We start from the raw sequence: 26,676 nt of genomic DNA on the forward strand, positions 1-26,676 counted from the left end.
TTTCACTTAGGAATCATCAGTTATATCTCCTTTTCCAGTACTCAGGTGTGTTCTGGACAAATCAATGCCTCTAGCTCTGCCTCAGCCGCTCCCCTATAAACAGGAAATCAGTTGGCACATTATCCTACAACAATGGTCACCAACCGGTAGATCGCGATCAACTGGTTGATCCTGGAGCCTCTGCCAGTCGATCACAATCTCCAGCCACTAAAAGTCTGGTGGTGCAGCAGGGCTAAGATAGGCCCCACGCCATTCCCGGAAGCAGCCAGCACGCTGGGGGGGGGGCCGGAGTCTCTGCGCACTGCTCCTGCCTGCAAGCACCGCTCCCACTGGCCAGGAACGGGGAACTGAGGTCAACGGGAGCTGCAGGGGTGGTGCCTGCAAAGAGGGGCAATGTGTGGAGCTACGTGCCCCCGCCAGGGGCCGCAGGGGCGTGCTGGCCGCTTCTGGGAGCGGTGTGGGGCCGGGGCAGGAGGGAGCCTGCCTTTGCCCTGCTGTGCCGCCAACAGGGAGCCGACCGAGGTAAATGCCGCCCGATGGGAGCCCGCACCACTCCCGCATCCCCAGCCCTGAACCCTCTCATGGAGCCAGCATCCCGTACACCCTCCTGCACCCCAACCCCCTGCCCTAGCCCTGAGCCCCCTCCCAGAGCCAGCACCCTGTACACCCTCCTGCACCCCAGCACTCTGACCCAGCCCAGAGCCCCCTCCTCCACCCAAACTTCCTCCCAGAACTTGCACCCCTCCTGCATCCCAACCTCTGCCCCAGTGGGTGAAAGGAGTAATTGCAGCACTTTCCTGCCCCAGACTCAGCCCGGAACCCCCTCCCACACGCCGAACCCCTCGGACCCAGTCCAGAGCCCGCACCCCAACCTCCGCCCCTAGCCAGGTGAAAGTGAGTGAGGGTGGGGGAGAGCGAGCGAGGGGGGGGTGTGGAGTGAGCGGAGCGGGGCCTTGGGGAAGGGGTAGGGCAGATCCTGGGTTGAACTTAAATTCAAAAAGTGATTGTGTGTAAAAAAGTTGGAGACCACTGTCCTACAAGAACTACTTTCTGTTTGTAGGAATAATCTACCCTAAACACAAGGCCAGCTTTCCTTCAAAAGCTCTACTTGAACAAAAAGATTTCTTCTTTATCTAAGGTAAGTAAGGGGTCTTTTGTGTACTACTCTGTAACTAAATCAAGATATATCAGATAATAATTGTGCAAGATTCCACCACACTGTAGTGTGGATGGGACTTAAGAAACTGGCCAGTGCAAGGATTATTCCTGGGGGAAATAAAAATTCTGTGCCTAAAAATTTTGTGCACAATATTTTAAAATTCTGCATATTTTATTTGTCAAAATAACACAATATAATCATGCCAGTTTCAATTATTTTGACAATTTATTTCAAAATACCTGTCAGCAAGTATATCTGTAACAATACAGACAACAAAAAATATTCAGAAAATGGTTTTTTGACAAATAGATTTCTTACTAGGCATATTAATATAGACTTCTGAGTAATAATTCATTTAAATTACAATACAGAAATGTATTCCCCACAGCCCTCAGAAGTAGTGCAAAGGCTTGGGGGTGTCAGCGGTAACGTCCCTGCACCCCCACTCAGCCACCCGGCTGCCCACATCCTCATGTGTCCCCGAACTCCCACTCAGCCACCCCTCCTCCCCCATCTCCATGTGTCCCTGAACCTCCACTCCCGTTCAGCCCCTGGCCCAATGGTGTCACCCAAATAGCTCCTGTGGCCTCCGCTAGCCCTTCTGAACCCCAGTCTAGGTGACCCCCTAGCAGCACCATGTGCCTCAGTCTGTCTCCTTCCTCCCCCCCATGTCCTGTGCCTCCTCACCTGGCCCTGCAGGCAGGGTGCTCTGAGGAAGGCAGCCATTGCTGCCTCCCTCTCCATGGCTGGTTGCTTGGCCCAGAGTCATCTGCCCTTTCTTTTCATGCCACAGCAGTCTCTGGTGGGCGAAAGGAGTAATTGCAGCACTTCCCCGGCAAAATCTATTTTCTACCAGGTAGGAAGGGGAATCTGCGAGGGACATGAATTCTCTGTGTGCAGGGGCTCAGAATTCCCTCAGGAGTAAAGGATACTCACAAAGATTTCTCTCCGTGCTAAAGTGCAGGTTCCACTAAGACTCCAACCATCATTCCTTGCCATATCCATGCAGAAGCTTTTAACAGCAGTTAAAAATATGGTTAGGTGCTCATTTTTCACTGCCAAAAAACTAATACAAATTAGGCATATAGATGTAAAACTTTCCAAGTACAAAGGAGGTAGGAAGAACCCCAAATTCTTTACAAGGAGCCAGTGCGACAAGAAAGACTTGTTTGGGAAACTATATGGGTAAAAAGCATGACAACAACATAGTCAATGTTTCTTTAGCAATGTCCTCATGCTGAGTATTTTGCTGTATTTTTAAATTGCCTGTACTTCATTTTAGTATTTAAATAGTCTCAACTAGGTGATGAAAGTAACTGTTAATGAAAGTAAATGATGTGAAGAAGGAAAACTTGAACCTTTGTTGTTTCAATGTTGAAGCTTTCTGTGAGGCTGAGTTAACATAAGTCCAGTGATTTACATTGTGAACCCTGTATTTTTGCTATAAACACTTTCTTAAAATGAAAGCAGAACACTGGAAAAATTGCAGAGACCTTAAAGTCTCAGAAGCTGTCACTTATAAAATCTTGTGTAGACAACCTGGTTATTTGGCAATACAAGAACATGGTATTTGATATTTTTCAGCACAGATGGCCTCCTATCTGAGCACTCACTTGTCTTCATTATTGTGCTCCAACATTATAAATCCTTCATATTTATTATGTTAAAAAACTGCTAATGGACTGGGCAAGTCACCTTCTAAAGATGCAGGACTTCTTTTAATCAATGATGTGTATATAGAATGCTTTGAAAATTTAAAACTGTCTGTAGCTTTGTCTACACTAAGCAATTTTAACAATTCCCAGCCTTGAAGTCACGAAAGCCTTATCTACAATGGGAGTGGTGATAGCCCTAGTGAGAAATGCTTGCTAAAAGGTCTATTGTAGATAGAGTTCATAAGCGATAGTGGTAACATCCTGTGTTTCCTAGTGGGTGACCAAAGTATGAATCTTAAAATCCAACTTCTGCAGTAGGCTTGATTGGGCCTGGCATTGTTGCTGTGTAAGCGCCTCTTCCAAAAGAGGAAGAGTCGCTTCAGTGGTAAAGTTTGCCAGCTGATCTTGTCAATTTCCTACCATGGTAATGGGCATGTTAGGAATGCCTATGATAGATGGTGCTGCTTCAAGATCAGCTATCTCAAAAGCAGTTATGTCCAATTAACTTAGCCAGAGAAATGTTACAATATTGTGATGATTCTTAGCATGGAGGAAATAATTATATGCAAATGATGTAGGGGATCAAAGGGGGAAGGCCTTTTATGAAGACCCATAGCTATTGTTCAGGACTTCTGATTCTATCCCATAGATACTAAATTCTTGATTGGCTTGGGTACACAGGGCACTCTTGCCTATGTAAACAAGTAATTATCAACAGGTAGTTGCCAGACAGCAGTTGGGTAGATTTGAGCAACACTCCCAGTGTCTGAGGCACTAAAGAATATCCATCTTCTAGTGGGAGAGGAGAACCATCAGGACCCTTCAAGAGAAGTGAAGAGGCAGTCTAACCATTCACCCCAAGTCCCCATGGGGGAGAGAGACAATAGATTCCTTGCCTCCCCAGAGGAAGCTGAGCTTGGAGGAGTTGAGTGCTCTCTCAATATCCAGAAACCAGGAATCCTTTGAAGTATCATGAGAACCAGTATACCACTCGAAGTGCTAAAGAAAATGGTGCAAGTGATATAGGGTAGCAGAAGGAAAGCATTATCAGGGTTCTCAGCACAATTTTATAACAACCTCCTTATTGATAGTCACAGCTATTTCTGACCCTCGTTATCAAAAGAGCAGGTGTGTGGTTTTCGTTGTTTTTCAGAGTTCTCATGTGTTTGGTGTTGCAATCACAATGTAATAAGGTGTTTCAACTGTAAAGCCTATTTCAAATGTTCAACTTTGGAATTACTGCACTTGTGAATGCTACATGGAATGTTTGTGCTCTTACTTCTACTTAGGAGTGCATATGAGATTTAATATGCAGAAAAATTACTGCATTAACCTTTCATCTATCTACAGAGCGAGTTTTAAAGTTTGCAAGTGAAGAGTTTAGCAATTTTGATACTGCAAATTATGGCAGCCCAGTCAGTCCAGGATTTGTTACATTAATTGAAGAAGGGGAATTGAGGATCCAGCAAAGAAAGGCAAAAACTAAAAATTTTTTTTTAACAAACTCATATATTAATACTAGTGACTTATCTAAAATTGCTGAAGGTGTTCTAAAACTGAGGCCAACGAAGGGAGTTATATTTAAGTGTATATATTTTCTTCATCAGATTTTTTAAAATGTATTTTTGATGCTGTTTCAGTTTTGTCCCTAAAGGCTTCAATGTATAACTCCTTACATAAGGGAAACAAAATTCTCCCTGCTAAATGTTCGTTTAAGCTCCAGTAGTATAGTCAAATAATGGAATGTGTGACAGCGGCTTTAAGAGAACTACAGATTACTTTTGTACCCAAACCCTCTACCACAATGTTAATCTGTAGCTTCTCTACCCCAGCCATTCTACACAAAGCCCTACTGCTAGTCTTTTTCCTCTCCTGCCATTCTAACCACATAACACTCTAGTTGCCTTAATTCTGTCACTTATTTCCTGTCATATTTTCAGTAAGTGCTCAGAGTGGTTTGTGCTATAGAATGGCAGATCTCAACTGGGAGTCCGCAAGCAGTTTCAGGGCCGGCGCTAGACTCACTGGGGTGCAGGGCAGAGACTAAGGAGCCAAAGCCCGCGTCCCGCCACTTGGGCCTCAAGACGAAGCCCGCACCCTGCCAGATTTACTCTAAGTAAATACAACAAAAATAATGTTCAGTTTTTTTATTTTTGTGCCTATTTTATCCTTTTTTTATATTATATATGTGTGTGTTTAACTGTATAACTATCAATTTAATACATCTTTGAATCTACTAGATATACAGAAAAACAGTTGTGATACAGGTGGGCTGTGGAGTTTTTATAGCATGTTGGGGGGGGGGGGGGCTCAGAAAGAAAAAGGTTCAGAACCCTTGCTGCAGAAGATGGAAAAAACCCCAAAAACCCATCGATCCCGCCTCAACTATCTTATAGTCTGAGGCATCAGTCCAGAAAACTCTGCATGGGTAAACTCTGTGAAGCCAATGGCCCTCTTTGTAGGCACAGAGATTACCTCCATGGAGCAGTTCACATGGTTTGGGCGTAAGTTTTTAACATCTCAAATTCTACTTTGGTCTCTGCCTTCAAGGCCACACATAACCTTGTGCCCCCTTACAACTGACATGTCTTCTACTTCTCGCAGATTTCTTCTTAATACTCCCTTTCATCTCTTTCTTTCACTTTCATGCACCCTGCTCTCCTTCCCCACTTTTACCATGACTCCTTCTAGTTTACCCATCCAATACTCTGCACATTCTTCTTTACATTAAATGCTGTTCTACATCTCATTTCTAGCTTTCTGTAATTTAAGATTATGCTCTTAGATTCAATCTTACTCTGACTGTAAAGTACCATGTGAATTTATGATACTATATAAAAATAAACATATTCAAAATATTATGCAGAAAATAAAAGTAGTTCACGGAGTGACTATTTATCCAGTTAAGCCCTGTTTAAAGTCCAATCACTGAGACCCTGCATCATTGCCATGCTAGAAACTTGCACTCCAGTCAAGTCAAAGCAAAAAGTGCAGCAACACATGGATACAGAGCACAATGAAATGTTTAAAACATACCCTGACCTTTTAAAAGGACATGCACCCTGTTAAAAATCTGCTGAACTATGGAAATTACAACACCACCTGAGGTCCATAGAAATTCAGTCACTAGAACCTGCATTTTGTTGCCTTTGGCTGAGACTGGCCTTTCAGATCTTCTCTTCTAGATATGCAAAGTAGAAGAGCACTTGCTGCCAGAGGTATGTCATGGAAGGGTTATACTTAGCAGAAACAGACACAGGTGCTTTTTGTACCCTGCATAATATATACTACAAAGGGGCCAGCACAACCAGAACAGGTTGAATCTGCTTAGAGGGGAAGTGGAGGTGCTTGATCTGCTACCTGGGCATACTCCATTCTCCAGTGAGTCCACAAAACAGAGCACTTTAATTATATTAAAATACAATATGTAGGGCAAACAAATATACCACTTTGTCAGACCGGTTGAGCAATTTTATCAAAGAACAGAGTTGACTAGATTTTTGGCAATAACCAACTTTTCTTAATCATATTAATTAATATTTGTGTTATCATAGTGCCTAAGAGACCTATTTGTGGAACAGGAAACCATGTGGTAGGCACTGTACAAACACAAAACAAGAGATGACAATCTAACTTCCTTAACTGGTCTGATTCTTCTAGGAGTTGATTGTAGATATGCTTATGTGATTGGCCCTGAGCTGCAAAGTGCTGATCCAGATTCTTCCAAAGCTCAGAAATACTGAGATCTAGACTATTATAGAAATTGAGGCCATCTGCAAAATGTGGATCTAGGATTCAATTTCAAACACCTTCTAACAATCTGCATGTCAGTCTGGATCCAGGTTTTGGCAAGAATTCTAATATAAATGTGATCTTGAAAATATTAGCTCCACAGAACCAAGATCTGTTGTATTCTGACATAGCAATATCTTTATTCAAAAATTAAAATAGAAGGATGAAAAATGAAACTTACAACTCCAGCATCTTTGTAAATCTCAGCCTCATGACAGGCTTTATCAGTGATCTGGGTCAATGGCAAACTGCTCCGTGGCGTCCCTGCAAAGAACAATAATGTTATACGCCATGATACAAGCAGAAATCAAAACAAAGTCAGAGTTAGATTAAGATTATTGCAAGCATTGACAGAAATGCCAAAGTAGGCACAAACTGCCAGAGTAAATAATGTGAGTAGTAGGCTATTGCATAATGTCTCATACCTTAATGGTATCTTGTCCCTAGTAGAACTTGATTGACATGCTTTTACTACTGAGTTCCTAAAACTGGTTTAAAAGCCCTTATACTTCAGGAATATCAAACGTAACCTTACACTGAAGCAGATCAGCACCTAGCTTGTCATTCTTGCCTGTAATTGTGATCACACCTCATTCTTTACCAGTGACAATGCATGTATTTCAATCTGTGGCAATGTCACAGACAACTACTCTGCACCGGTGATGGGAAATTAATACGAAGACCACCAAAGGAATTGACAGGAAGGGATCCTTGGTAGGGATTCTCCAATGATTCATGAAAAGTGGAGGTTAAGTCTTGCATGCCAATTTTCCCAGAGGCACACAAACAGGAATTATGCACAGGAGAAAATGTAAAGACTGCATTAGTGCTAAAAGGAAGGTTCTCAGTACACAGGACTGTAGCCAAGACACGGAGATAAAATAACTCTTTGATGAGTAACAGACAAAAAGCAGTGAAGTCTGTTGTTTTTCTGTCTGTTCTCCTTAAAGGTAAGATAGAGTCCAAAAACTTTCACGTGTCCTCTGACATTTTCGTGCCTAACTTTAGGCTTTATTTTCAGAGGTGCTGAACACTCACAATTCCAACAGAAGAGGCATTCGGCATCTCTGAAAATCAGGCTGTAGGTGTCAGAAATTGGGCAACCAAACTCAGAAGGCACTCTAAAAATACTGAGCCTACTGAGTGCTCACCTTCAATTTGTCTGCCACAGCCATAAGATCTCTCTGGGCAGGGCCTGAAGAATTTACCTGACACTGACTAGCTAATATTACAGATGCTCCATTGTGAAGTCAAGGGCAAATGTCCCAGTGAAAAACTTGCATGCTCATCTCAGCTATTGGGCTTCCAGCTAAGTCATGGTCACTGTATCCTGACAAGAAACCCTGATCTTTTGTCTCCCACTCCCTCCCATAAATTCTCAGTTCCCCCCAGTCACTCTCGGTCATCTTCCCTCCATGGGAATGGTGAGCTCAGCAACAAGGTTAACTTCCAATATTCCCTAAAAACAACAACAAAACAAACAAACAAAAAACCCCCACACAACAACAACAGGGACTGCGGTTCTTCTGGCTCCCTTCCCTAGGGCTCAGGGTGTGGCAGCTTAAAAGTCCGGCTCGGCCAGGGCCGGATGGGGATCTCATAAAATGTCACCTACTCTAACGTTCTGGACAGCAGAGCAAATCCAGCCAACAAACTTGTGCAACTTAAGTAAAGTCCAGGGAGCGCACTCCTACGCAAAGACTGGCTCTGGTTACACATAACAGCACCTGCTATGTTGTGATCATATGGTGCATAGTGCATTTCTACCTTGCTAGATTATAGACATATGGAGGTAGGCAAGAGGCAGCAAGGTGGAGAGTGTGGAAGAATGTTGATATGCTAGCTCCGGCCCACTTCTCTTCTGTGCCTTCTTGGATGTTGAGAAATAGCAAACATAGGTCAGTGAGGTATTTCTTAAATCAGACTCACTGGACACAGGTTTATCTGAGCTGCAATCAATATAAAAATTCTTTTATTTTTACCTGGCAATGCCCCCACATGCACCATCCCAATGACAACTGATTTTAATCGCCCAAAGAGCTTCAGAAACGTCATGACCTATGGAAAAACAGACAGGGGTGTCAGTCAGTCTCGAGGGGCAAGCTCTGAACACTCATGTGGTTCGTTACTGAGAGGTACAGCCCAGTGTGACTGCAGCAATCCATGGGAAGGGAAGAGGTGCGAGTTAAAGCCCAGGAGCTTCCCGAAGTGGAAAGTCGGGATGTGCTGACCTAGGGCAGGCGAACAGCCCACCCAGGCAGGCGCTATGAAGCTCGGCCGGGCCGCCTGCCCCAGTCAGTTCCCGCCGGGCTCTTCCCCTCCCAACGCGGGAAGCGTCCGGCCCTCAGCCCTCCCCCGGCCGCTCGCCGTTACCAGGGCAGGGCCTCTCGGAGAAGCCCCGCGGTGAGACCCCCTCGGCCCGGCCGCCTTGTTTACATCCAGGGGAAGCCACGCTGCTTCCTCCCGCTTCCGCGTCTGGGCCGCCGGCTCCTCCCCTGCGCCCGCAGGCCCCGCCCGAGCCGGCTGCCCGCCGAGCCGGGTGGCCGCGCAGCCTGAACCCCGCGCCTCTCCTCCTGCCCCCGGGCCCAGCCCCCTGCGCCCCGCCGCCTCCCCGCGCAGACCCCGCCCCGGCCGGGTCCCGGCGGTGCCCCGCGCGGGGCCACGTGTGCGGGCCGGGCAAGGGAGGAGGCCCCGCGCCCTCTAATTTAAATGTCCCGCTCGGCCGGGGCCGCTCTCTGCGCAGGGACGGGAGCGACCGCGCTGTGAGGCAGGAGGCGCCCAGCGGAGCCCGCCCGCGCCTCACTCCCCGCCCGCCTTGCCCTGCCCCGCGCCCCGTCCGCAGCCGCACAGGGCTCGCGCGTCCCGGGCGCCCTCTCCCCGGGGTAAGGCGGGGGTGGGCGGTGAGGATCGGGTGCTTGTGCCCGGGGCTCCCCCTCGGCCATTTCCTGGAGGTGCCCCGGGGAGGGGGAGGTCCCGGCCCCATCCGATGCCCCCGGCCCCAACACACCCCGCATCCGACCCCGGCGGACTCCGCTCAGATCCCCCCACCCGGCGATGAGGCCCCCCCCCCCCGCGCGTCTGGAGCCCTTTGTGGGTCTGGGGAGCTGCAGCTGCTGCCGCCTTCGCCTTTGTGAGGCGGTGACCTGCCCCCCTAACCCTCTGCCTTTCTCTCCTCCTAGGGTCGGAGCCAGCCTCACCCCGTCCCATCCCGGCACCATGCGCAGGGAGAGGTGAGTCTCTCCCCAGCCCTCTGCAGGGCGTGTGGGGGTAGAAGTGGGGTAGGCCACGGTCTCCATTAGGCAGATCCCAGAGGAGACTCCCTGAGGGGTTTATGGCCCTGTATCTCTGTTTCTTGGCAGTGACTACGTGGATGAGAAGGTTCCCTCCAAGGGTGAGGGTGCTGCTGATCTTGCCATGCGAGCCCGAAAGAGGAAAGCTGATGTGGCCACTGTAAGTACAAAATGGCTCACTTTGATCCTCTGGGGCCAAGCCCTGCTCTGTCATTCCAGTGTAAATGTGGATTTTCTCTGCTGAAATATTTGGACCATGGCCTCTTGTGCCCTTGCTGGATTGTGAATGTCCATGTGGCATTTTGAGTGTACAGTAACTGGGTCAAGTGCTGTGCTCTGTCACACGGGCGTTCTGATATTCTATGATTCTATGTGCCTGGAGTAACAACTGGATTTACACCAGTGTGACTCAGAGCGGCAGAGTTTGGCCTGGAGTCTGTATTCTTGTTAGCACATGGCTCTCTTTTCTTTTCTCCCCTCTGTAGTTCTTACAGGATCCTGATGAAGAAATTGCTAAAATGGAAATGAATAAGAAAAAGCAATATGAAAGCCAGGTAATTGATTTGGCTGTGGATACATAGTTACTGATATTACTGTAGTATTTTTAATTTGTATAGTTTTCTTGGAACTTAGAGCATTTCACCAACTCTATACCTACATCACCACTAGCTTGCTGCATGGTAATGGGGGGGAGGGGAGACTTTTGGCCAGGAACACTAAGAGAACCCCCCTCAATTTACGCAAGGTAACATGGGATCTTTAACATCGTCGTAAAACAGATGAGGTCAGTCTGAATTCTTGTGGTATTACTCTAGCATGACTAAATGTCCTGGGTTTGCATGGGCTTCATGTATTAAGGCCTTACTTTTTCATGAGTAGATAGCTGCACAGAACCCCATTTACTTCATTAGAGAGTTGTACACTGCAGGACTGAAGCCTAGGACACATGTCCTATCCACTTTCATATAATTGACAGTTTGGACCCTCTTGCAGCTGTTGCCCTACTTTAAATATGAATGTGGAAAAGAGGACATCTGTATTCCTCCTCCTGCCCATAAATGATTTGTTGTTGCTGTAACACTGAATGTTGTCTGAGTGCCAAAAAATCAAAAGGTGCACAGTTAGGATTTGGAAATTTTAAGTTCTATATTAGGGGATGTACACTTCAGTGGCATTGCTGGGACTGAAGCTTCTAGGTAAGGCATAGTCATTGCTATAAAGGCACTAGGGGTTGTTCAGCTAGACTGCACTAACTGGCCTAGGAGGAGTCGAGATGGGGAGGAGAAACAATGTCCTTAGCAGGCAGTGCTAGCTTTCTAAATCTCCCTGTGATAATATTAAGAGAACTTAATTTTGATTTTGAAACAGTAGTATTCTAAACTTCATTTGTTTGTTCCATTCTTGCATTCCACTTCTATTCTTCCTTTGTTCCACAAACTTGGGTATGCTATCAGTTATTGCCCCATACTTTCATACACAATATGAGATGTGTACTGAGTTTGTGAGGTTGCACTTACTGTACACCTTTAAGGTATGTGCAGATTAAATTTGGCTGAGGCATGAAGAAATAGAATATACATACATGCTCTTCCTTGTTAGGACTTCAGCTAATTAATGCACATGTAGGAGGATATTTAAGCTACAAAAGTCATAGGTGGGGAATACAGTACCCTGTTCATTCAGTAATAGGGTTACTTATGCATAGGGCCCTACCAAATTCACGGCCATGAAAAACACGTCACAGACTGAGAAATCTGGTCTTTTATGTGCTTTTACCCTATACTATACAGATTTCACTGGGGAAACCAGCGTTTCTCAAATTGGGGGTTACGACACAAAAGGGAGTTGGGGGGAGTGTCACAAGGCTATTTTAGGGGGGTTGCGGAATTGCCACCCTTACTTCTGTGCTTTTCAGAGCAGGGCGGCCGGAGAGCGGTGGCTGTTAGTCGTGCACCCAGCTCTGAAGGCAGCACCCTGCCAGCAGCAGCACAGAAGTAAGGGTGGCAATCCCATACCATGCCATCATTTACTTCTGAGCTACTGCCTTCAGAGCTGGGTGGCCGGACAGCGGTGACTGCTGAATGAGGCCCTAGGTCTGCAGGCAGCAGTGCAGAAGTAAGGGTGGCAATACCATCCCATGCCATCCTTACTCCTGCGCTAGTGCTGGCAGCGGCTCTGCCTTCAGAGCTAGGCTCCAGGCCAGCAACTGCCTCTCTCCAGCTGCCAACCTCTGAAGGCAGCACCGCTTCCAGCAGCAGTGCAGAAGTAAAGGTAGAAGTAGTGCAATCCTCCTTATAATAACCTTGCAAGCTGCCCCCCCCTCCCCTCCCCCCCCCCCCCACACACCCCTTTTTGGGTCAGGACCCCTACACTTACAACACCATGAAATTTCAGATTTAAATAGCTGAAATCATGAAATTTATTATTTTTAAAATCCTATGACTGTGAAATTGACCAAAATGGACCGTGAATTTGGTAGGGTCCTACTTATGCATAATGTGGTACATCTAACCAGAAGTGGCAACTGCAAATTTGAAGACTGAAGTGCTACATAACAGATGGACATCATTGTTTGGAATGGTCTCTGCTTGTTGCAACCGCATATACTAGTTATCGCTGAACATATTAAGCAGGGCTCAAATGGTGAGCATTTAATGAGGGGATCTCTCCTTCCCGTCTGTCTTCCTTTTATGCAGTATATTAAACTAATTTCTCACTTTTGACAAGGGGGAGCTGTCTGTCCTTCATTACAATTCCTTTTATCCCTCCTCCCAAAAAGCATCCCTCAATTTGAGGTGTTTTTTTTTTTTTTAATATTACACAGTAGCTACTTACTAAAATAAACTCTAATAACATGTACCCAGGTATTTATCCCCTCTCCTCAAAATGGCAGTAGAAATAAAGTTGAAATGTTTAGCATAAAATGCTCTTACTGTAACTCTTATTCCAGAACTAGAAATGGAATTACAGTCCTGTCTTAACCTGAAAATCAGATTTTTTTTTTTAATAGATTCTGGGATAGTTCCTTCATGAATGATTATTATATTGAAATGCAGTTAAAGCACCAATTCCTGAAGTGTAAATTAAAGACTGTAAAGCCACTTGTCACTGATAAGGCCCTGCAACTCTGTAGTTCATAAATAAAAGAGGTACCTGAGTATCAGTCTGTACATTGAGAAGATTCTGTGGATACTTTGTTATAAAAGTTATCCTTTGACAAATCCATGAAGCTAACATTTGGTTGCCCAGCAGCAGCTCTTAGGTCTGTGGTGTGACACAACCTATTCTCTGATCTAAATTGCCATAGGCCACTAATGATACTGTGTGCAGTTCCACCAGGAGTAGAGCAAGCTAGTAGGTTTTCTACTGAGAAAGCAAGATGGTGCACAATAATAGCATAGCAAACTTCAATGTTCAAGTAGCCGTAAATCCTGTGCAACATACACCACGTGGCTTTTTGCATTAAATAAATTATTGTATACTAGTTGAAGCTCCATTTTGCTCCGTGTATAAAGTAGCACTGTCACATCCCACTTGTGGCATGTTAATACCCAATTCATTAGTGTTTCTGTTGAACATAAGGCCTGAGCTTTTAATTAGGATGCAGTTACCCTTTATGTGATGAAAGGGTGGTTCTATTCGGCTGATGGAAGCAGAGTACTGCAGAAGTTCTGTATTTGGTTTTGAAGTAAGATAACAGGCACTGTTCACCATTTTCAGTCTAATTTTGGTCATACCTAACTTGAGTGTTGATACATTAGCAGGATGTCTTGTGAAACAAAAGACCTTTAAACTGGGATTATTTTTTCACATAACATACCAAAGGGAGACCTGGATGGTGAGTTTAGTAGCCAATGTAGTCTTTGATTTATAAATTATGTGGATTATCAAATTTAGGGTTGGGAATTGAAGCGTTAATCACAATGATTCCTTCCCTTGTCTGACTTCTTTAACATTTCTCTTCACTTTTTGAAGCTGGCTGGTAGAACTGCCTTGTATATCTTTCCTGTGCCATAATACTTGACTCTAGTGCAGTGGTTCTCAACCTACTTATCATTGTGGGCCACAGCTACTGCCTGTATGGCTCTGAGGATGTCACATGGGTCGCAGCTGTATGCTGATTGGGTTGCAAGCGGTCAACGGGCCTGCTGGTTGAGAACCTAGTGCCTTCAGTGAATGAAACTAATTAGAATTACATTACGTGTCACTTTCTGTAGGCAAATTGCAGGAGAACAGCATTATTCCTAACACTTGGCTTCAGGCACTAGTTTCTAGCACTTGCTGGGTTTGGTGGGGGGAAGGGCTAAGTATATATCCCTCTTTCTCTTCTGATCCCACCTTCATGTTTGGTAACTTCAGCTTCCATGCTGACAGTCCATCCAATCTTCTTCTTATTATTTCCTCTTTCCCTCAGTAGTTCTGAGTCAACCTCCTACGTATAGCCTGGTCTAGACTTTATTTGGAGCTGTGCATTGCTGATTGTTCACTCATGGATAGATTTCTTCATCTGCCTTCTGCCTTTGCTTTTTTTTTCTTTTTTGTCCTATGACCGCCAAGCCATTAACTTTCTTGAATTCTCCAACTCCTCCTTTCTCTTGATATAGGTAGCATATAAATATAATACAGGTTTTTTACCGCAGCCATCATAGCAGTATCTGAGCCTTGCCAAAGAACTTCATGGACCTCACATATAAAACCGCTCCTCTTCCACACTAGATTCTTTGGCTTCCCTTTCTTGCTGAATCATGGTCTTGGCTTACATCCCACTTCAGCTCCTGCTCCAGCATTGCGGAGTGACTTTGGAGGAGCCCATGAACCATAGAATTTCCTTTGCTACGCTACCAAGATTTTCAGCTGCACCTGCCATCCTGAATATGCGGGTCCCTGCAGAGGAGCTGATTGAAGCTCCAGGATTTGGGGACTAGTTAACTTTATGCAAACCTAAACTAAGCTTGGCAAAAATTGAACTAGTTTTTCCACCTAAGCCTTTACCCATTTTTTCACAAATGGCAACTTGACAATCCTCTCAGTTGATGTAATACAACTCTTTTGATACATTTCCTCATCTGAAATTGGTGCTGTCACAAAATCTGTAGCCGACTCCATTTCCCCTGCAAAAACCCTTATCTAAGCAATAATAATCCCTTACTTCAATGACTATAGCCTCTTCCTCCTCACTAGCTTGCTGGATAGCCATCTTGCTTCTCTTTAGCCTATCTAAAATGCTGCCTCTAAAGAGAATCTACCTTTCTTGCTGCTCTGACCACACTTAGCCCCTCACCTGTCATTTCACTCTTAAACAGCATTTTGCTCTTAAACCCTAGCATGTCCTCTCATTCCAATCCTGTTGAGGTTTGTTTACTTTTTTTATTTAAAAACACCCACTTTACTTCAGTGCACTGATTAATTGCATTGCCTTTTGTTGTTCCCCTTTGCCCTCGTTTTGCCTAGATTGTTTAGATTATGAGCTCTTTGGGGCAGGGACCTTGTCTTTCTGAGGTGCTGAGCATGTGCCACATTATACAGAAATAATATAATTATCCTTCCTTACAGCTCTTATCTAACACGGTCTGTTTGATTAACTGCACTCAAAGGACTGTCATCCATGCCTGCCATGTAATTGGAGAACAAGGTGTGACTAAAATCTAACTTAGAGGAAGGACAAAAATTAACTTAAGTGCCACTGTGACACTTCAAACTTTCAGTTCATAGGGAATCTACTGTCATCTTAATCAGAATGATACATCTTCCCCCCCAGTTGAATAGTAACACAAACAGCATTGGGATCTTGGACACAGCTGTGCACATGGCTGTGATAGATTTGCATGCACAATTTTGAGACCTCTTTTTAAAGAGGAAAACTGCCTAGCTTTTTCAGGCAGTGGCTCAAATAGTACAAAGCAATTTTCACTATAAATAAACCAAAATGTGGTTATGAGCATTCTGAATCTAGTGCTGGAAAGTGTTGTCAGTTGTGACAAAGGCAGACGAAAAACCCAGGTTTGGAAACTGATTCATAAGTCTTTATTTTTAACTTGTAAAACAAGTGAATTCTATTTAAAGTAGGTTGGGGACTTGCTGAAGCTTTTTGACCCTGCCACTGATAGAAATTACATCCCTTTTTAGTAAGATGGCTGCCTCCAGTACTAGGCTCAAATGCCAAGTTTTAGTTAAAAATAAATGCGCTTATTCATAGTGATAGGATTTTATTACTTTGTGAACTTTCAGAACATTGGGCTAAGCAAAATGGGTTCTGTCTTTCTTTAGGAACTGAGGTGATAACTTTATACCAATGTCTTGCTTTTTTTAAACTCTAGTTTGCCAAGATAAGCCTTCTTTAAAGGGAAGTAGCGTTAGGTCTGTGTCCTGTCCCAAATACATAAATAACAAGTTATAATAGCTGGAATGCCAGGTGTCTAACATTTGCAGATTTGTTAGTATCTATTCTGTGTATGAATGGGCTAGTTATGAGTTTGTTCGTTCTTTTCTAAGAGGGAACATCCTTGGGCAAATAAAATGTATACAAAGTCATTTTCATATATCTGAAGTGATAGCAAAGTGTTAGCTTTGTGCTTAACCATCTTCACAAGATGAGCGGTCAATAACCTCTAAATCTTGAAAGACAAAACAAAATCAGCATTCCTCCTCTGTTTATTACCAAGGACATTTTGCACAAAAGCAGGCTCTTTGTCTGGGAATCCCATTTGCCTATTCCTCACCTGAGTCCTAATCCTTGATTGTCTTTTTAGCATATGTACAACATCCCTCATGTGTAGGGTTACCATACGTCCGGATTTTCCCGGACATGTCCGGCTTTTTGGGCTCCAAATCCCTGTCCGGGGGGAAATCCCAAAAAGCCGGACATGTCCGGGAAAATCGGGACATGCTGGGCTGAGCGGGCCCGGGGGGTGCTGAGCGGGCCCGGGGGGCGCTGAGCGGGCCGGGGGTGCTCGGCCGGGGGGGGGGCAGGGGGGTGCTCGGCCGGGGGGTGCTGGGCGGGCTGGGGGTGCTCGGCCGGGGGCCGGGCCCGGGGCCGGCACCCCAGGGCCCGAGCCGACCCAGGCTGGAGACGCCGGGGGGGCCAGACTGGGCCGCGCCTCCTCCCCTCACACCCCCCTTACCTGCTTCAGGCTTCCCGCGAATCAAATATTCGCGGAAAGCAGGGGAAGGGCGGAGTTGGGGCGGGGACTCTGGGGAAGGGGCGGGGACTCTGGGGGCGGGGCTGGAGCCCTGTGGAGTGTCCTCCTTTTTGGAGGCTCAAAATATGGTAACCCTACTCATGTGGCATGTGACCAGCATTCATCACTGAATTTGGTCCGCTGGTTTTGGATCATTAGTGCCTGGCCTAGGCCAGGGACGCTGGCTGGGATTGTGATGCCATAAACCAAGGGATTAGAACTTCAGGTGAGGAATAAGCAGATGCAACTCCCAGACAAAAATCCTACTTTCATGCAAAATCTCCTTCCATCTGAAACATAGCGACAGAACTCTCTTTATAGAATACTTGTCTTTCTATGGGACATCTGCGACCCTTCAATCCCAAAACATGGAAGGTAAATGACTTGTTTAATATCAGCAATTGAAAGTCTTTCTTAGTGTGAAAATACACCTTTAAACTTGTTCTGAATTTTAGCTGCCTACAGGAGTGATCACCTCTCTGATGTAATGTGTCTTGTGTGGAGTCTGTGTGCATTAATAGCCCTAGAAACTAAAAAAAAAAAAACAGTTATAGTGCAACATTTTTTTCTTTCCTTTAATAGCCATCTTGGAATAAGGATGTCCAGAAAAGTCCCCATATGCTGATTCCCACACCAGATAAAGATGAGCCAGTTAATATTGGCTTCTCTCATTTTGTACACCTCAGACTTAGTCCAGCTAGAACTTCACCGCTACCAATTCTGGGGTAATTGTATTTCATTCCCCCTTCTTTGTCTGTCCCATTCACCACTTAACAGTTGATACTTAACATGTTTATATTTTTTCCTTAGCTGGGCAAATAGAGATGATGTATGGAAAAACATGCTAAACAAAGAACAGACATATGTGAGAGATCAACATTATATGCAAAAGCACCCTCTCTTGCAACCTAAAATGCGAACAATTCTTCTAGACTGGCTAATGGAGGTGAGCTTTGCTGTTCTTGCTAACACTTTAAGCATGCTATAGGTAGGTATAGAGATGTCTTGAATAACATGGATTTTTCTAAATACCTAGTATGATCTGCATTTTCATGAACTTTACATTATGCATAAAGCACCAGAATATTAGTGGAACTTGTTTACTCAGTGCACATCCAAGAAATTTTACCAGAGTGTTGGCACCAAATAAGTAGAACTTAATGGTTCCAAGTTTCAAGTGTGCAATTGATAAACTATCGTTATATTAGATATGAAATTATCAAACTTGAACTCTATGAATGTGAAAGATTCTGCCTGGAACTTGCATGAAATGTTTTATTGCAGCATTTTGTGTTCTAGACTAAAGCAAAACAAATGAAGATGAAATTATGGTGGAGGGGAAGTGACGGTGTGTGTAGAGAAGTTGGGAACCCTGATGTGACACCTAATGTTTCATAATTGTAATAGTTTCAGCGTATACTACATGATATACAACTGTTTCTAACATGATAATCTTAGAATTGAAAAGATGCTATTTTTAAACATTCTTGTTGCACAGTATCTTCCTGTTGGCCACCTACTGGCTTAGAAGACTGAAGAGTTCTGTCTCAGTCACAACCAACTTGTGAGAATTTTTTTTTCTGTTATGAACTGTGGGGAAGCTATATATTTTTGAAAATGAAGACCTGGTGCTCTGGTCTTGTAACATACATACTTTCCCACATGTGTGGGTTTTTTGTTTTATACACTACAGCCTTGTCCCACTAATGTAAGTGCCGTTCTACACTGACATAACTCCGCTTCCATAAGAGCACTTCTATTGGGCTTATGTCAGTGTAGTTAGGATAATGCAGCGTCTGTGCAGACGTGTGAAAATTGACAAGAAAACCAGGCAGTTAGAGCCCAGCTGCCTCTGTCTCCCCACTCCCAGTTGGGCTACTGCCCAGAGGCTCCCTGCTTAGGGAGCTGAAAAGCCCAGGTAACTGCTCCTCCACTCCTGACTGGGAGCAGGGAGGCAAAAGCCTGGGGCGCAGCTGGGCTCCCAGAGAGAGCTGTGTGGAGCTGAGAGCCCTGTCTCTAAGCCCCTCATGCTGCTCCTCTTAAGTTGGCATCAGTCACTGCAGTAATTACTAGAATTGAAGGGTCACAGATGTCCCATGGAAAGACATCACTGCGGCGGCTGCAAGTTGACCTACCATAGGTCATCTTAGGGCTGTAGTGTGGACATGCCACCACTCTTCTTACCCCATATTTGATTTCAGCTCTCTTTATATATTAAAAGCTACTGTATGAAAAATATCCCTAGATTTGTCTTATTAAATGTTATACACTGTTTGAGACAGAACCCCCATTGCAGGTACATGAATTGTTTTGATACCTAAAAGGACTTCTATGTACTGTGTGTTTTCCTTATGAATATGCATTACCGTTTATCTCTTGCAGGTTTGTGAGGTCTACAAACTTCACAGAGAGACTTTTTACTTGGCACAAGATTTCTTTGATCGGTTTATGGCAACACAACAAAATGTTGTAAAAACACTGTTGCAGCTTATTGGCATCTCATCTTTATTCATAGCTGCAAAGCTTGAGGTAAGTCTTTAGCTTCTGCCTAAACATGAGTGGCAAGGAAATGCTTGCTTCTGTTGTGTGCTGGGCACATCTTTGCTTTATGGCAGTCATTAAGGGGAAAATAATTTTTGGAGGGGTTTGTGGGAAGAAAGAAGACTCAACTCTTGCTACAATTCCCCCTCTAACCCATTTTACTCTATATAAGGTTACATCAGAATCTGCCATTCATTTGTACTCGTAGGAAATACAGAAACTGAGGTCAAGTTAGTTACCTTGGATTTTAAGGTTGGCCTCTATTTCCAGAGACCACTTCTAAGTACTCTACCAATAAAGAGCATAACTGACATTGGAACTAGATGACCTAACTCAGGAGTTATCCCTCAATTGTTTGAATAACTCGACTATTAAAATAAATGTCTTTCCCTGGTTTTAACTCTTAAAGGTGAAGATGAATAGAAATCTTTGGAATGTGTTTGATTCTTTAAGGTATTCTTTGGCACACATCCTTGCTCTGTTTCTAAATCATAAGGCCTCATCAGATTTTTTTTTTTTTTTTTTTTTTTTTAAGTGCGAGTAAGGTAAAGCTCAATTGAGTGGAAGGGTTGGGGAAGCCAACTTGTCTGAAAAAACGTATGTTAAAAGAGCATTTAAATTGTTGAGCTAAACTGGGGCTAATGTCTGTTTCTTCCTCTCCCCACTGCCTCTTTTAGCAAGCCAGATTTAGGTTAGATATATACTATAACCTCTAGAGGTACATCCTCATACCACATCTGCATTGGACACCAGGTTTATAATCCTACATTTCGGAAATTAGAATAGCTCATTGGCCATGTTGTTCCTAATAATGATATTTCTTTTAGAGGGCTAATCCTCTTGTAATGTGACACAAAAATAGACACCCCCCCGCCCCCCCCAGGCTAAGATTGGAACCTGGCCCCTAGAAAATGTGGAGGCACAATATTCAGCTTTTAATAAAACATTTTTTGGGATATACAGGTGTTATCTCTCCATGTATGCAGTAGGAGTATGCAGAGGTGAATTTGAGGTGGTGGAATAACTGACATGAAGATCTTCTTATGAACTATAAGAGCATGTATTGTATCCCTTGCAGCCAAATTCTATTTTGCGCTTGTACTGATTATGGAAAATGAAGACTATGAACAAGAAATTTGCTATTTGCAAAGCTATTTTTTATCACTACCATGATTCATGAGAGTCAACGAACACTTGGGCTCCCATGAGATTTTAGTTTTAAACAACTTGAAATGTTCAGTTTTTTTACACGTGGAATTTGTGAGGTGGTGGAATAACTACTTGAATTATATTTTTGATCTTTTATCTTTCAGGAAATCTATCCACCAAAGTTGCACCAGTTTGCTTATGTTACAGATGGAGCTTGTGCAGAAGATGAAATCCTCAGCATGGAATTGATCATTATGAAGGTAGTAATAAAATAGTATTGTTTACATTTCTGTAAGGATGAAAACGTTGTGTGGTGGACTACAGCAGAGAGCTACAATTAGTGTTGTAATATTCTGGTAGAGTAATATTTTCCTGTAGTTAAAACTAGTGCCCTATAAGATGGAGTAAATGCATACTTCTCAAATGTTACAAATAAGATGGTTTGGTTAGGTTTTTTACATGGGGAAAGTTCAGTTTCACTAGGAAAAAGAACATTGTTTTCTTTGCACTGCTACCATAGATGGGAATGCAGTCTCCCACCAACACTAGGTAATGATGTAAAGAGTAAGCTACATATATTAACATTTTCGTTAACATTTTTGTCAACTTTATACGTATCTTTTTTAGGCTCTTAATTGGAACTTAAATCCACTGACAGTTGTATCATGGCTAAATATTTACATGCAAGTTGCATATCTAAATGAGCTTTATGAGGTGTTGCTGCCACAATATCCCCAGCAAATCTTTGTACAGATAGCAGAGGTAAGGATGATTTCATCCCCAAACACCATGCATCTCATGCTAAGACTTGTCATTTGTAATATGAGATTGTCTTCTCCCTGTGTAGCTTTTGGATCTCTGTGTGCTCGATATTGGCTGCTTGGAATATACATATGGAATACTTGCCGCTTCTGCTTTGTACCACTTCTCCTCATCTGAACTGATGCAGAAGGTTTCGGGTAATTAACGCTTTCTAGTTGCAAATGTTTGTCTGACAAGTAGGTTAACCTGAGGCTCACCAAAGTATCTTTACCTTCCAGGTTATGAATGGTATGACATAGAAGAGTGTGTAAAATGGATGGTTCCATTTGCTATCGCTATCAGGGAAGCAGGAAGCTCCAAACTCAAACACTTCAGAGGCATAGCTTTTGAAGATTTGCACAATATACAAACACATATAAACAGCTTGGATTTGCTGGTATGCTTTTTTTAAATCTTCACTTTGTAATCTCTAGAGGCAAAAACTATATTCTCTTGTAGAGTGTAGGAATTTCAAGGCTTTTTTTAAATTTGTGACCTGATAGAGCAAATTCAGAAACTAAATTCCTTTAAGAAGTGATACACAATATATATTTAAGGACTTCTACTTAAGAGTGCTGCTGATGACAAACTAGAGCTTAAGTTGCAAGTTCTTTTGGGCAGAGACTCCTCTGTTGTGCCATGCCTAGCACAAAAGGGCCACTCTTTAGATTGTGGGCTCTTGGTGATGGCATAATACACTGAGCACTTGATACTTATTTGTATAGATTATGTCAGAAACATACTACCATCTTGCAGATACTTGTCAAAGCTTGATTTTCCCCTAACTTGGTATCAACTTTGGGATGCTTCACAAGGATTATAGAGCATGGAGTTTCCTCATTATGTTTGGAAAGATAGAGTAGTCTAATTTTAGGGGAAAAAATGTGTCCCCAATTTGGGTGACTGCTTTTGGTTTATTTTTAAATGCTTTTTTCCTCCGCCAGTGACTAAATTCTCACTATAGGCCAGTAAGATCAATAAGCAATAATGTTTTAAGGGTCAGAATATATTTGCTTGATGCAATTACAGCTCCATGTATCATAAACTGGAGTTAATTTTTATTCACTAATTCTTTTATATTAAAATGATTTTGATTTAAAATGTAGTAGATTATAAAAACACCTCTAAAGCTTAGTAGCAACTGAAATTCCGCTTTCTTATACACTCGTAAGGTCTATATCTAATACTGATGAAGGGAATTCAAAGTGCTGCTAACTTTGATCTATCATGATTTACAGTGTCTGACTAGCGATATAATACATGCATCTTATTACAGTAAAGTTGTTTGGTAGGTCAAAAATAGAATTCAAGTAGAATGTAGATATTGCACTCTGGACTCACATTGGTAATACTTTTAAGGCAAAGCTGCACACTTGAAAATAACCTAAATTGAAGAATTAGCACTGCTGCGTTACTTTCAGACTTACTCTGCTATCAGCTGGTTGTTCAGAGGCAGTCTTAGCTTTGAAGAAATTTCAGTGGTATGGTGTCAGGGATAATAGGTTGGTGAAAACAAACTAGAGAGGTTTAAATATGTAAATGATAGCTTTGGAAACATAATGGGCATTTAAGTAATACCTCAAGTCTTTTGCATCTTTTATTAATATGCATGGCTGGAATATCAAAGTTGATTTTGTAACACACTAACTTATACATTACCTTTTTTACTTGTTCAGGACAAAGCTCAAGCAAAACAGGCCATGTTGGCTGAGCAAAATAGGACTTCTCCTTTACCCAGTGGTGTCCTCACACCACCACAGAGTAGTAAGAAACAGTCCACTGGGCTGAAGCTGATATGACTGCAAACTGTCTACATCAGAGACAATTTAGCTGAAGTGCCTGTTCTTGCTGGTTCTGAATCCTGCTCCATTATGGAAATGCTGCCAGTGAAGTTTATAAGCTTTTATGGATTCTAAAAAGGAAACTTGCATTTTTTTGTGACAGAAGAATCTTCTATATGAAAAAGTTTTTATTAACTATTGATATTTTAAATAAATGGATCAAGTACACCAGCCACTTAAAAGAACACCGAAGAGTGCTCCAAATGCTGCTAAGGAAGGTGATACTTGATGTGACCAACTGTTCAAAAAAAAGGCTTGAAGTTAAAAACTGCAACTGTGTGTGTGCGTCTGTCTGTCTGTCTTTGGATATCCCAGGGTCATTTCACCTTGTGGGGGCAAATAGGCTTGAGAATGCTGTGGAAGACTACATTTTAGAGCCTCTTTACAAGCTGTTGGCTTACAACTTGATGACTTTTTAAAAACCCTTTACGTAAATGCTGCTATGTCTCTGTATATCAATTTTTAAATAAAAATGCTGTCCCAGACAGCTGGTTTTATGTGTATTTGTTGTATCAGTGTGGTAACGATAGCTGTTTCAAAGCAGAAAACACGGGGCTGTGGGGGAGTTAAGAAAGTAAGGATATCTTCTGTTACCACAAACTGCTTCCCTGCGAACTAAGTCTCTTCTTGGATACAGAAATGTGAACATCCAGAGAATGAAGCTGTTAATGCAACTGAAAACAGGGACTATTCATATTGTGTTTTTTCCCAAATATTTTGAATGACTACTTCTGGAAACTGATATTCCCCCTCCACGTATTGCAGAGAGGAAGAGATGTAAAACAGCTTTTCAGTTTGTCGTTGCACATGTTTTTCAAAATGTCAGTGAGCAGTTTCTACTGCAAATGCAATGCTGAAAATTCTGGGAGGCTTTCAGCATTACTCATGCTAGTTTCCCATAAACTAAGCATTAGCAGCATGAAACTGAGGAATGGAATACAAGTTGCTTTGTGTTTTTCATTAAATTTCTGGTGTTCAAACTAAAGCTTGCTGGTAACTATAGTGTTTGGAAGTAATTTAGTGCATGGAGTGGGGGGGAAATCTGACAAAGTCTAAAGCCCCAATACATTGAAAAAAGCATAAACTTGATCAAGTGTTAGATAATGCTGCTAATGGTTAAACAATTCACTTTTATCTTAGTGATGCTGTTCAGTCTCTTGAAAGATCCTCTTCTGAAAGGTTGTAAATTGGACGTTAAAGGAACAAGTGTAAATGTCTGCTGAACAAGTTGGCAACTACCAACTTGAAGTTCTTACTTCTGGCAGCAGCTATGACTTAACAGTGAGACATGGACCCTATTGAAAGGAATGTTAGAAATGCTCAAGAGTGGTGAAAATGCATGTAGCTTAGTACTACTCTTAAATATCCTCACACTCATTTAAAACCTGAGCAAAAGTACTTCAGAATTGTTTCATTAAAGAGTAGTCTAGGCATACTTTGTAATTGATGAGAAATCAGTTTTTAATGCAAACCTTCCTGTCATTATTTCTAATGCTTTCTATAAAAGTTTCAGTATTAAATAATGAGCACCACATACCAAACCCCCATTGACTGCTTGTAATGGGATGTTACTATTAAGGTCCTAAATTAAAAGTATGTCCTCTCCAATTGTGAAAAATTGAAGACCGTAGCAAACACAGCAAATGTGACAAGCCCACTAATTTTCAGTTTCAATTAGAAAAAAAGATCTTTCTGGTTTGACATCCTAATGTTTGAAAATAAATGCATGTTTTCCATACCCCTGTGGAAAGATACGTGGATAGAAGTAAGTTGTACCTCATGGAACTCAATTTCTATGAGCAGTTCTCTTGCCAAAATGAAGCCTGACTTATATACTGATCCTACTTTAGGTTCTAACTATAAATGATGGTAACTTTGAAAAAAGTTTAAAATGCCTTATTTCTGAGGAAAGGAGACTTGTGTTCAGAGTACACTTAATCATAACTCTCCCCAAACCCTTCTAATTATCTGCCGCTACAGCCTAGGCCACGATAATACACAGCTGTTTTCATGAGTTAAACAAAGCAGAGTTTAAATTTTTTGGAATGTGTTTTGAATTCATTTGACTTGGGCATGGATTATATGTAGAGAGGGGTAGAAGATGGGAGTCAGTGTAGTGAGTGGTAATGAGCTATGTTACATTGTCTCAGAATGGAAAGCTCTCTGAATAACATGTTAAAATAACAGTAGATTTCTAGAAATTGATTGCTTGAATAGGAAATGGAAATATATCTTTCATTTTTTTCCTTCAAATTTCAAAGTGCAACATTGTCTGGGAGGGAGGAGTAGGCTGGATGGAGTGAGTGTGATTGAGGAATCCTTTCACTTGAGTTTTCTAAAAGTTGTTGAACTTTTATACTATGTAAAGTGCCCATAAAAACGCACTTTTAACCTTTAACTCTTTTAGGTTCTTGCATAATCAATGAAAATAATAGACAGCATATTTAAACCAAATAAAAGGAAGTATTTCTTTACACAAAGCAGTCAACCTGTGGAATTTCAACCTTTGGTGACTAGATCATTCACCATACTATCTGGAATTCATCAGCAAACAGTCTGAATTAAATATTTGTTTCACTTTGCATATAATTGCTCCTTTCAGGTTTTAAATTAACATCTGTCTCTGACAGAACCTGCACCATTTTTAAATGTCAGCTGTCAATCTCTTGAAATATCCATTTAATTCTCAAAGAACTTTTTGTCAAGCACAAAACAGTAAACGTTACATAAGGAAGGCCCTACTGGGTCAGACCAAAGGTCCATCTAGCCCAGTAACCTGTCTCCTGACAGGGGCTAGTGCCAGGTGCCCTAGAGGGAATGAACAGGTAATCATCATGTGTTCCATCCCCTGTCGCTCATTCCCAGCTTGGACACCATTCCTGCCCATCCTGGCTAATAGCTATTGATGGACCTATCCTCCACGAATTTATTTAGTTCTTTTTTGAATCCTGTTATGGTTTTGGCCTTCACAACATCCTCTGGCAAGAAATTCCACAGGTTGACTGCTTTGTGTGAAGAAATACTTCCTTTTATTTGGTTTAAATATGCTGTCTATTATTTTCATTTGGTGACCCCTAGTTCTTTTGTTATAAGTAGTAGTAAACAACATTTCCTTATCCACTTTCTCTACACCACTCATAATTTTATAGACCTCGATCATATCTCCCATTAGCGGTCTCTTTTCCAAGCTGAAAAGTCCCAGTCTTATTGAACTTTCCTCATACGGAAGCCGTTCCATACTCTAATCCAGGGGTCGGCAACGTTCGGCAT

At 42.7% G+C, this 26,676-nt stretch overlaps 2 protein-coding genes across 5 annotated transcripts in view; one reads left to right on the forward strand and one right to left on the reverse strand.

The window, feature by feature from the left end:
- The window catches only part of LOC101940532 (uncharacterized protein F13E9.13, mitochondrial), a 45,801-nt gene extending 36,627 nt beyond the window's left edge, over window positions 1–9,174 (reverse strand). Inside the window, exons 1-4 of one of the 4 annotated variants that reach the window (XM_065567109.1) lie at window positions 8,980–9,077; window positions 8,589–8,664; window positions 6,788–6,870; window positions 2,096–2,171 (exon numbers count right to left, since the gene is read on the reverse strand). In XM_065567109.1, coding sequence (XP_065423181.1) covers window positions 2,096–2,171; window positions 6,788–6,819 — 108 coding nt within the window. In that variant the 5' untranslated portion in view covers window positions 6,820–6,870; window positions 8,589–8,664; window positions 8,980–9,077. Of the gene's footprint in view, window positions 1–2,095; window positions 2,172–6,787; window positions 6,871–8,588; window positions 8,665–8,837 lie in introns of all 4 variants that reach the window. The other 3 variants (XM_065567107.1, XM_065567106.1, XM_065567108.1) reach the window with 3 other exon arrangements.
- Window positions 9,175–9,347: 173 nt separating this feature from the next.
- CCNE1 (cyclin E1) lies at window positions 9,348–23,907 on the forward strand. Its single transcript, XM_005289870.4, has 12 exons — window positions 9,348–9,488; window positions 9,786–9,836; window positions 9,966–10,056; window positions 10,382–10,450; window positions 17,657–17,799; window positions 17,885–18,020; window positions 19,457–19,603; window positions 20,929–21,024; window positions 21,392–21,526; window positions 21,612–21,723; window positions 21,805–21,962; window positions 23,242–23,907. The coding sequence occupies exons 2-12, from the start codon at window positions 9,823–9,825 to the stop codon at window positions 23,362–23,364; spliced, it is 1,224 nt and encodes a 407-aa protein (XP_005289927.2). The 5' UTR covers window positions 9,348–9,488; window positions 9,786–9,822; the 3' UTR covers window positions 23,365–23,907.
- Window positions 23,908–26,676: the final 2,769 nt, after the last annotated feature.

The sequence above is a fragment of the Chrysemys picta genome, chromosome 14 (genome assembly GCF_011386835.1).
Source record: "Chrysemys picta bellii isolate R12L10 chromosome 14, ASM1138683v2, whole genome shotgun sequence".
NCBI lineage: Eukaryota > Metazoa > Chordata > Testudines > Emydidae > Chrysemys > Chrysemys picta.